The sequence below is a fragment of the Musca domestica genome, unplaced genomic scaffold (genome assembly GCF_030504385.1).
Source record: "Musca domestica strain aabys unplaced genomic scaffold, Musca_domestica.polishedcontigs.V.1.1 1, whole genome shotgun sequence".
NCBI lineage: Eukaryota > Metazoa > Arthropoda > Insecta > Diptera > Muscidae > Musca > Musca domestica.
This window is the reverse complement of record NW_026712114.1, coordinates 31,622,089-31,634,627: the sequence shown is the minus strand read 5'-3', so window position 1 is coordinate 31,634,627 and position 12,539 is coordinate 31,622,089. Positions and strand designations below refer to the sequence as shown.

General features: G+C 28.9%; 1 protein-coding gene across 10 annotated transcripts in view; it reads left to right on the top strand.

The window, feature by feature from the left end:
- The window catches only part of LOC101889233 (darkener of apricot like), a 259,798-nt gene extending 252,169 nt beyond the window's left edge, over window positions 1-7,629 (top strand). For 6 of the 10 annotated variants that reach the window (XM_059121626.1, XM_059121645.1, XM_059121642.1 and 3 more), the window contains 5 exons: window positions 111-281; window positions 382-551; window positions 619-732; window positions 806-1,014; window positions 3,096-7,365. In XM_059121626.1, coding sequence (XP_058977609.1) covers window positions 111-281; window positions 382-551; window positions 619-732; window positions 806-1,014; window positions 3,096-3,229 — 798 coding nt within the window. In that variant the 3' untranslated portion in view covers window positions 3,230-7,365. Of the gene's footprint in view, window positions 1-110; window positions 282-381; window positions 552-618; window positions 733-805; window positions 1,015-3,095 lie in introns of all 10 variants that reach the window. The other 4 variants (XM_059121633.1, XM_059121614.1, XM_059121646.1 and 1 more) reach the window with 2 other exon arrangements.
- Window positions 7,630-12,539: the final 4,910 nt, after the last annotated feature.

Here is a 12,539-nt window from a genome sequence, read left to right as displayed (position 1 = left end):
TTACACATCTTCAGATATTTCAATTACCATAATCATTAATCATTATATTTTCTTTAATATTGACATTTCTAATGTATTCTTTACTGCTCATATCTATTTCTTTTAAACAGCGTGAGAACAACTATGAACCATATCCATTGGAGCAAGTTCGACATATGGCCTATCAATTGTGCTATTCTGTGAAATTTTTACATGACACTCGTTTAACGCACACAGATTTAAAACCTGAAAATATACTATTCGTTGATTCGGAATATACAACACATTATAATCATAAGATCGTAAGTATTGGATTTTTAGTATATTCAAGGTTTGAACGAACAAACCTTTTTGGCAAGATTTTTGTTATTTAAATATTAACTCTCTTTTCCATCTTTGCAGAATCGTGAAGTGAGACGTGTTAAAAATACCGATGTTCGTCTCATCGATTTTGGTTCAGCCACATTCGATCATGAACATCATAGTACTATTGTCTCAACGCGCCATTATCGTGCGCCCGAAGTTATACTCGAATTAGGTTGGTCACAACCCTGTGATGTGTGGTCCATTGGGTAAGTGAAATTAATGAACTCTTTTTTTTAATATTTTACTAATTATTCTCTTTCTATTTCAATACAGCTGCATTCTCTTTGAATTATATCTGGGCATAACACTATTCCAGACCCATGACAATCGTGAACACTTAGCCATGATGGAACGTATCCTAGGACAAATACCATATCGTATGGCACGGTAATGTATAAATTTAACATGCTTACATATTACGCAACGCAGGTTTACTTCATGTTGTTCGATTAACCTATAGCAATCATGTTCTTTACAGCAAAACCAAAACAAAGTACTTCTATCATGGTAAGTTGGATTGGGATGAGAAGTCGTCGGCTGGACGTTATGTGCGCGACCATTGTAAGCCATTGTTCAGATATCAAATGTCCGACGCTGAGGATCATTGTGAATTATTCGATTTAATTAAGAAAATGTTGGAATATGAGCCATCACAACGTATTACGTTAGGTGAGTGCGTTAGTCGTCTGTGTTTAATGTTGTGAAATTAAAAGTTAAATGTTTCAAGTGATTAATACCTTGTGGGAGTTTAAATTAGATTAGATTATTAAACGGACTTTAAGATATTGTCTCCTTGTATTGTTTTGATTCAACATTCTTTATTCCATTTGCGAAGTTTTTCTGTAATAACAAACAAATTTGTCAGGCAAAATTTTTTACCAAAAAATTTTATTGCTGAAATGAGTTTAGTTAGTCCTTTCAAATGCTATTTTCTGTCCAATCTGTATTTTAATGTTTCGTTTTTTATTGTCTCTCTATGCCAAAACTTTCTTTCCTATTTTCCTCGTCAAAGGTAAGATCTGCTAAAACGTAAGTCTTCATGTGATATGTCCCTTTTTTGTAGTTCTATTGGAAAGAAGGTTTGGCCTTTGTATGTATTAAATTGAAGCACTTAAACAATAGTAAGGGGTTTATGAATTCATGGAAGTCATTTGACTTTGAATTATATCACATCCTCGGATTATTGGAATTAAATCCATACAGTAGGCATATCAATATTTATCAATGGTTTTGTATGATAATTTACAATCTTTAATATCCAATCGTCGCATTCTTACAAATGTTCTTTTCTATTTAACTGAAGGCTCTAAATTCATTTACAATCAAATCTATGGCAGTTCTGGAATGCTCTGGAAAAGGTTAAATCGTTTGTCAAACTCTGTTGGGTTCCTGGGCACTGCAACATATCTGGCAATGAATTGGCCAGACGCGGATCTGAGTCAGTAGGTCTAGATATTGAGAGCTCAGTGAAGCCACCCTTATGTCACTTCTTCCAAGTACTGCATAAGATTATCTGGCTAACTGGAAGGGGATGTAATGTCTCCAAAAAGATTTGGCCGGTGAACTCCGAAAGGAGATCAAGGTCACTCATATCCATGACGATGCTCGACTTGAAGCTTGTGGTGGGCCTAATTACAGGACTTTGCAACATAAAGGCCATGACATCCAAATGGGGGAGGGGGGGGTGATGACACTGAATACTTCAGGCTTTTTCAGGACGAGGGAGAAGGTGGAGCACTTACTCTGCCACTGCCCAACTCTTATAGGAGTGAGACAGAGGATACTGGGTAAGCAAATTCTGCCAGACTTGTCCTCCCACTTCGACATCTAGCCAGTAGTCATTCTTCAGTTAGCCAGAGGACTAAAATGCCTAAGAACGACACGTTGATACTCCGTAGATGCAAACCTACTAACTTCTCTTCTCGTAATTCAGATTCTCACTTCTTTACTATCCGCTAATCATTTCCTTCTCTGCTCTCTATTTTACTCTCCTATCTTCTTAAATTAGGATGAACACAATGGACCAAAAGGTCTCCGAGTGGAGTGGTTGTTTATACAACAGCGCATCCACCTAACCTAACTGGTTTAACTTAACTGTTGACTATTTGACCTTGGCTTGATGTCGGTTAATTAGTCTCCAAATTATTATTCCTATAAAAATGTTCATCACTGCACGCTCGGAGGATTTAACAATTAAATGACCATTTTAAATCAGCAGTCAGTAAATTTGCATGAAGTCCATTTTAGGATAGTCCATTTACTTCAGACTAGAGCCCACTATTGCGCCGAGTTTAGAGATGTATAGTTTCGTATTTCCTTCCTCACAATGCTTCAACATTTTGGAAACTTATTTAACTTGTTCAAAACGAAGCCTTTATGTTGCTGGATTTTTGATTCCTAAACATAGACCAAGACCAAATCTCACATAGCATCGATAACAGCTTTGGGGATTCATACTATGTGATACGGTTATTCACATTCTGATTCTTATTAAATCAAAGTCAGCTCTGCAGGGAAATTTGTTTCCGATTTTTAAATTCAAAATAGGGAAAAGTGCAGCTAATTATTTGAATTCTGATAGCATTGGGATAGATTCTAGTGATATTGAAATTGAAATCATAAATTCATATTATTGTTAAACCACAGCAAGGTATGAATCACTGGAAATAAAATTCATTACAATTTTATATTTTTCAAACTAATTATTTGTATTCTTTTTATATTTCCCCACATTACTACTACAACAACAGGAGAAGCTTTACGTCATCCATTCTTTGATAAACTCCCACCACATCAACGTTTGGGTGAAGCCGCCGTTAAAAACATGCAACCCGCCTCATCAGGTAGCAGCAGCCGCGAACGTTCTCACAGCTTATCAAGATGAGAATTGGCACGATTTGGTTATTATTAATTAATAGCGTCCAATTTTATTTTGGAAAAAAATATAACACAAACAAAGCATCAATTCATAACATTTTACTTAAAAGAAAATAATCAATCAATTTCATCATTTAACAAAAGGAAAGAATAACATGCTTTAATATTCATCCCAAAGGCAAAAATTGTTAAAATGGGAAAATTTTACAAAATTTTAATAAAAACAACCTCACACTGAAGACTATTACACACAGCCAAGCAATCCCAAGCAGGATTGAGAAACAGAAGAAAGAGATGAAACGCGCAGGATCAACGACCAGCTATATGTATGCTTTTGAATGAAGACCATTAATGACCATGGGGGAGCTCTTTCTTTTTTCATAGTACTTTAAACAAATTAATATCATTTAATTTAAATTGTTACAAATTTTTATTTTGTAATTAATTTTTTAGACTAATTCTATTTTTCCAAATCCCTTTAGCTTCTACCCATTGTACTTCCTACCATGATTTGCTTTTTTTTTTGTAATTATAAAAATGGCTTTTTGCATTGTAGAAAAAAATTCAATATCAACTGTTTTCTTTGATTTTTGAATTTCATAATTGAAATTTTGTAAGAATTCAAAGTTTTGCTCAAATTGCACAAATTAGAAAAAAAAATAACCTTTGCAAAATATATAAAACTTGTATAAATGCTTTTGTGCTCAAACTTGATTTTTCTAATGTCATTTTTTTTCTTTCTTAATATGCTTATTTCCTTTTTTTTCGCTTTTATTTTTAAATTTCTTATATATTTTAATTCACCATTATTTTAATGCTATGTAATTTTTGGCCATTTTATGTAGTTCATGAATTAGTTTAATTTCTACCTTTAGAGTTATATCTTATTTTAAATAGTGTACTTTTTAATTCAACATTATCTATCTACTATTATACAAATAATATCCCTTCTTAATTGTAAGTTGTAAGAATGAAAGAACCTACAACTGAATTCATTTTCTTTTTTATTTTCTGTTCATTGAAAATCGCGCATAAAGATTGGACCTTTTTTCAAAATTTTGTAATAAATTTTTTATTTGCGAAGAAAACATATAAATAAAGTATTTGAATCAAAATTGTGCCTTTCCTCTTTTTTCCTTTTTGTCGGACGTTGAAAAATTAAGCTAAACGAATTTGAAGTATGTAGACCACAAATATTGACAAAAATATCCCGGATATCCTAGTCAAAAAACATCTCCCAATTCAAGATACGACATTCATCCCTTCTTTAGAAATAAAACACAATAAATCAGGGATATTTTTATGATGAGAATATACAATCGGAATGTATTTATACGTTTCATTTAATTTTCAATTCGTTTATAACCCATTAAGTCGTAATTTCAGTACATAATTCAGCATATTTGGTTTTATAATAATAATATAATGTTCGAGTCCTTAAAAAAATTGAATATATAAAAAATATAATATGTAACAATTAAAAAAATTGAAATTAAATTCATTTTTGCTTTTTCAAAATTTCTCATCTTTACCTTTGAAGTGGAATTAATTTGAAAAGTAGTCCCTTAAAACAATGTTACATGAATTGGAATGTAAAATAGATGAAATAGATTTTAATATCATCTCAATTTTTTCATTTGGTTCCATTACGATATATGGTATTGTCTGACATTAGTTTATTTCTGAAGTCTTTGCAATCCCTCGAATCACTCACAAGAAGTCTAATAGCTCAATCTTTTTACGAATTTACCCTATGATGGTAATTAGTAATAAAGTGAATGACTTAACATTCAATCAAATATGTCACTCATTAGAATTTCATCAAATTGCAATAATAACTCTACAAATTATTTTAAAAAATCTTAAATTCAAAACCTTATCGTACTGTAGACATGTTAATATGAAATCGAAGAGAAATATAATAATAATTTCAATAAAATTCTATGTAAATTGAATTAATGAAACAAGTCGGTGGACATTTTTAATTGTAAATAACAACAATTCGTGCAAAATCTGCCTGCTTTTTGATTTTAATTGAATGATATAATTTTTCATTTTATACAACCTTTTTTTAATTTCTGAATATTTGCCTATTCCCAATTAACATTCTTTCTCTATATTTCATACAATATTAATAGCTTATTCAAGCTGTATATAGAGAAGAAGGGCTCTCTTTCAAAATGTAAAATTATGTCGCTAACTATATGTTGTTTTCACAAGTTTACATATCCAAATTGTAATACCCAATTCTAAATGCTTAATAACTTAATTTGTTATGAAAAATACAGGAAGAGTATGTTTAATTTAAAAGTTTTTAAAAATAACAATATTGGTTATTTTATTTTTATTTTTTTATATTATAATATTGAAAACTCAATCATAATTAACTTTTTTGGTTTCTTCCTGTTTATTTGCCGTAAGTAAAAAAATTAAAGTCTGGAAATCAATTTCTTTCAAACCATCTGAAATAATAAAAATACTTGTGAAATAAAAAGTCCATAAATGAATCTGAATTCAAAAATTAGTTGACCTTGACCGTTTCAAAATGGCGAAAAAAATTAATTCTACTGAAAATCAAGTTAGCGAAGATTTAATGCTTCTACTTAACAGAAATTTGGTTAAAATTCATCACAAATTAATGCAAGTCTACTTGATTTTTTTTAATTTTTTAATTTTAAAAAATTTGTAAAAAGAAGAGCTCCCATATTCGAACTGAACACAATGTAGCACCCTTGAAGATAAAAAGTTTCTTGGACCCAATTACATTCAAAATGTTTGTTAAATGTATATAAAATGGAAACTAAGAAGGAGTAGTCTCATAAAACTTTTCATTATGTTGAGTGTTTTTAATCAAAAAAAGGATCATTTTTAAATGACATGAATAATCAAAAGTATATATTTTAATTGATTTCAAAGTAATGAAAAATAGAATATGGTATGAATAGTTTGAAGGTTTTCTTTAACCAATTAACTGCATGTAAAACATTTTAAGCCAACAACTATTTGGAGATCTCATGATTAATGCAGTTTAAATATCAGCCAAAAAATAAAATCAGAAACGAAACAATGTCTTCGTCGTTTTAAAATTGTCACTTGATTTCTATGACTATTCCTTTTACTTAATGAAATATTAAGAAGTAAAGGAAGTCCGACCCTACTTTTCCGAAATATATATTCTCGTTTTATATATTTATATGTTTATATATATTGTAATAAATTTGAAAATCTTTTGCCATTAAAAATAATATTCTGTACTGAAAAATCCGTGAAAATATTCATGATGTTATTGTGCTGTGTGTATAAATTGATGTGTGTATTTTCCCCTTTTTCAGAAAAAAATGAATCAAGCTTTGTAAAATTTTATGATTCATTATTTAAAAAAATGTTAAGATACGATTTAATTATTAAATAACCAAATCGTCAACAAAGGATTCTTATGAATATACCCCCCTTAAACATGTAGTTAAACAAAACTAAACAAACATAAATTTTTCTTAGATATATTCGATCGAAAATTAATACTTATAAATTTTTGAAAAAAAAAAAAATAATAATAATTTCTGTTTTCGGTTAGAGTTGTCTCTAAACGTAAATCTTATGTGACACATAAACATACATATATTATTTTGTTAGTTAAGTGTATATGTATATAGATACAAAAACAATAATTATATCCAAATGTTGTTTCATTATAAAATTACAGGATATAGAGCAATTCTGTAGCATCCCCCCTCTACTACTACTACTTGTACTCCACACACCTCATCATATTTTATACTACTCCTACCTACTACTACTACTACATTTAACTAAAGAAGCCAAGAAAGAAGATGTTAAGATGTTTAAAGCAAAGGTTTTACTGCAATTACCATGGCATAAGGACAAAAGAATATTGAGACCAAACAAAAACAAAACAACAACAAGCAATATTTTGTTGTTGAGTTATTTTTCTTTCGCAAAGAAAAAAGGCTAGAATTTGTAAGAAGCAAATGAAAAAAGAGTTACCAGAATTCTAGTTCTTTTTTCCTACTCATACACAAAGAAAATAAAAACCAACTCAGACACAACACACTTACATATAGTACATCTACAACAAAACATGAAACATCTTTATTTTATTTATATAAAAATACATATATTTATGTATAACAAAAAACTGCGAAGGACTGTTCAAAATGTGAAGTATCATCATCAAACAACCACAACATTTTATTGAAAAGTGTTTATATATTTTAATTTTTTATTATTTCTTTTTAGTAAAATTCATAAGAAAACACAATATTGTATTAAGGGACAACAAAATATTCATATTTTTGCAAAACAAGAAAAAAAAAAAAACAAGTCATTAAATTGTGCTAAAGTCTAGATGTATTTGCAAAATGACCAAAGTCAAAACAAAAAAAGAAACCTGAATTTTGGAGAAATTTTACACTTAATTCTCATTAGCATCCTGGTCATTTTGAAAATACATTTTTAAATACTGTAGCATCTCTTAATTTGTATAATCATTCAACACAAAAAATCATGTAGTCAAAAAGTCAAAATCATTAAATTTTATATATTACGATTAATAAATAAAATGAAAAACAATAATACAAAAGGAAAAGCAACACTACCAATTTTATTAAAAAAAAAAACAAAAAACTACATATTTTTTTTGTATTAGTTTAGTAAAATGTATGAAAAACTCCCTCCCAAACTTTGTTCAAAGCAAACAAAACAATTGCTAAGTTTTCTCATTACCTATCTTTCTATATTTCTTTAATTAATAAAATATTATTTTTAATTTGCCTAGTTATAATATTTTAGAAAACACCTTTGATTTTGTTTGATTTAATTTTTTTTTTTTTTTGTTTTAATTTCCAATAGAAATAATTTTAAGATATTGATATTGTGGCGACTTACTTTCATGACAAACCCATGGGAATGTGAAAGAAATACACAACAAAATATTTGTAAAATTATTCTAGTTTTTCAATTCATTTCTTATAAACATTACAACAAATGTTAACAAAACCCTGTTTAGTGTAATTAAGAATTAATTTCTTTGTTTTATTTTTGAGTCCATTTTTTTTGTTCTTTAATATAGTTTTTGGTTCTCTTTGTTTCAATTTAAATTTTGTTTTAAAAATTTCTCCTATTTATTACGAAAAATAAATGCAAATGAAATTTAATGATATTCATACCTACCTTTATATATAAATATTGTAATTGCTATTTTTCCACAATCGTTGTGGATGTGTAGTCTAAATATTAAATAACAACAAGGAAACAATGTTTAATACTATTATAATTATATATATTATATTTTCTCTTTCCCTTAAACAATCAAGAAACAAAAATCAACAAGAACTTCTTAATATAATTTTAATGATTTACTTTTAATTGAATTGATTATATGAAAAAATGATGAAAATAATAAAATAAATAAAAAAATACAATATTAAGAATCGAAAATTTTTACATTTATTGCTTAATGTTTTGGAAAATGGATTTTATTAAGTAAACTTCAAAAATATATGTAACAATGCTGCTATTTAGCAGTTGTGGGATTAGCAACAAATATTTTTTGTCTCAGAAAAAAACGTCAATCAGTAAATCTATGAAGAACCGCAAATGACAACAAATATAATATAAGAATGTTTTTATTAAAGCCATCAAAATAATTTGAATCGGTTCCGGAATGTAGTTGGTTATATACAGGGTGAGATGAAAAAACTGCAACCAACTTCAGACTGCTGTCATTTCTAAGCCACTCATCCGACTCATCTGTTAAAATTATTCCAGTGACAGCTCATTATATTGTTTACAAGCGTACAAAAGCATTTTGGTAAGAATTTTTTCGCTTCCAATAATCGAAAATAGAAGTCGTGAAGCATACCTTGGGGATTTAAGATAAAATGTTATTTCTTACTAAAAAGCTAATTCTTCCCTCATTACTAAAGCGCCGCAAATTATGCTTTATACAAATTTTAACTGCAATTTTAAGTCGGTAATTCATTTGGCAACGTTGCCTCATACATGCGCATCAACAAATTTGAGATTTCTCCTCTATCAACTTTGATGTAATAGGCGAACAGCGTCGTGTAGCAGCTATATTTTGAGATGAAGTAAAATTCATATGAATATATCTTAGCAAGGAATGTAGCTATCGCGGTGAAAGTTTCACTAGCAGTTAGAGAAAATATTGTAGTTTCTCTGTATCCTATTAAACATAACAACACAACTCATCGTAATGGAGAAATCATGCAATTTTCAAAAACTTTAGATTATTGCTATAATTTCATAAATTTAGCAAATTTTGGATTGATTTTAAGATTTGTTGGTCGATCAAATTCCAACGAAAGTGAATTCGATCCATTTATGGGGTAAACATTAACAGTTTATTGTACAAAGCAAGATTTTTGTTAGGAAATAGGTAAGGTCTAAAATCCAATTATAATGAATTAAATTAATTAAAAATTACGAATATATTTAATTTTACAATACTTTATAAATTGGCTTATTCGCGTTCTACAAATGAGTAATTTAAAGAAATTACGCAATCTATTTTCCATTTTGCAGAAATCATCTCAGAATATAAATCCGAGGGAGAAAAAGAAGCCATCATGAACGCTCTAAAAATTGTGTTGTCCTCCAGTAAAATCTTAGTTGCAAAACTATATGAATTTTTCTTATTAATTAGTTATGTTCCTAATTACAAACATCCACACTTATAAAATCCTTTGGGAAAACAATTCCAAGGAAGAACCAGTAAATATCAGTAATCCCCTCGAAATTGTATTTTCTTCCAGAACAATCTTAGTTGTAAAACTAAAAAAAAAAAATACAAAAAGAAAAATATTTGTTCGGAATTCCGTAGTATTTTGTTGTTGCAAAATAGACTAAATTCCATTATTGCTGTTTTTATAAAAACAATGTTTGTCTATTAGCGGAGAAAGATAATGATAATGTTTACTAGTCTTAAAACAGGGAATACCTAGGTTTCGGAAAGAGCCAGTCCTCATCAGTTCCCTTGTTTTTTGTCTGGGATATTCTTCTCAGGAGTTATTTTAAAAAATAAGTTCTATTACAAAAAACTTTCTTTTTACTAACGTGACGAGATCGTATCTCAATAGAAGTGGAAGCAAAGAGTGGCGAGATCATAGCTCAATAGAAGAGGAAGCAAAGAATTGAATTTAACTGAAGTTCTTTTGGAGAATCTTCTATGTCTTACAACCGCAAGCACTATGTCTAACAGCAAGCACCATAATATATGATAATAATAATATATGATATATGAATCTACACACTAATTTTGGAGACAGTAATTTGCATTAAACCAGGATTTAAAATTTGGGAATCAATTTTTTTTTCATTTTTTAATTTTTAATTAATTTTTAATCCAGGAAGGAAAGTGGCCGAAATTTCTGTATAAGGATCATATTTTTTGTATGTTTCTCTCCAGACGTATCAGCATCCAAAACATATATTCGATTGCTAATATTGGAAATGTATTTATATTTATTGCTCAATAAATCCACGTTCATTTAATTATTGAAATACCACATGTTCGTTTAATTTTTAAAAAATTTAAAAGATATAAAATTTTAATCGAATCGATTTCAGAAGAAAAATAGCAGAAGAACTGGCATAAAACGAGTTATAAAAGTCTCAGTCGGTATAACGACCAATATATACCCTCAGCAGTTAATGTATACTGTTTTTGAGAGACGTATTTATAATTCACACCTAATTTGGATACGCAAATGATGTCAACAGATTTCTTCAAAATTCTTTAACTAAAATAGTCTTGCATCATTTTTAATGTGAATATGGGATACATCTGTCCAATTTTTTTTTCTCAGAAGGAGAATAAAAGTAAAGTGCGAAATGTTTCAATGACTTCGCACAATGATTTCCAGTAAGACTAGATCTACCTGAGTATGAAACTTATTGGACACTCCTCTTGGAAAATTTTCCACAATGTTTCAAAATGGGATGTGTAGGTCCTATAAGTATGGCACGTCAAGGTATACGAAAATGGTCAAACGCTCAGGGGATATATACCCTTTAATATATTTTTATTCTACACTTTCCATGATCGCTGTGCTTCATACAAATGTTAAATCATTTGACAATATCGAGTATTTCATTCGATATATATGAGATATTTATGTGATTATTTTTCTCGTAACTTTGGGACTTTTTTTTAAAGAATATTGATATATCAATTTAAGGTGGTATATATTTTTAATCAAAATTTTGTCCTTTTGAGGTTGATGTATAGGAATGAGTGGACAAATATATGATGTGCGAATTTTGTAAATTTGAATTTTTGCTGAGCCAGAAAAAGTGGATTAATATATTTTGTTTTTCACTTGCTCTAACATACGTCAAAATATGGGGATTGGTACGTCTTGAAAAAAATCGGGTATCTATTTCGCATGCAAAAATTATTATTATTGAGAATTGTTAATGTCATGTGGGTGATACCAGAAGGAGTGTACCATTCATGTTCATTTTCGCACCTAACCTATGTAGTAACTAAATATTACGATGTACAGAGTTTAAACTATATAGAACATACCCACGGACTAACCTGAGTTTTTTATATCCTTTTTGTAAAACTTTTGATTGTTATATCAAAATCGATTTATTCTCTTTTTATATAAGCAAACATATTAGCATGTGATAAAAATTGGACACTGACTTCACCTTTAATTTATTCAACATTTTAAAAGTTGTTATTATCCGATCATATACTCTTTCATGGGAGGCGCATTATAGAGAGAATATATTATTAAATCGCTCATTTGCATAAAGTGTGTTACATGTAAATGAGCAAACTTGATGTATACCTTTGTAGCCATACGGCTAAGAGTATGAAAAATACCCAATTTTTCCTAAGTAGTGATGAGAGTTAAATTATTAAAATTTTTTTAGGTTGCCGAGAAATAAGTAATAGCCAATTAATCAGCGAAATAAAATAAGTAATATTTTAGAGCAGTCATGTATAGAAGTATAAGGAACCGTCCTCGACCCTATGGGGTAGGTTAGTAATTGAAAATAAAATATAAATTTTTGCATTAGGAATTGCACGGAATTATAACATTAAAATTAGTAATTTTTAAGGACAGCAGTGTAATTTTTATATATGTATATTTACGAGTTTTATGGTATAAGGCAACAATTTCATTCACAATAATTGAAGTTTGGATCATTCCAACATCACGAACAAAACCTTGTTTGTTACATCATGCAGTTCATCTTTTTCCTCTAAACACTCCAATTTCATTTTCGGTAACACTTGATCCATCTTATTATTTTGTAACAAT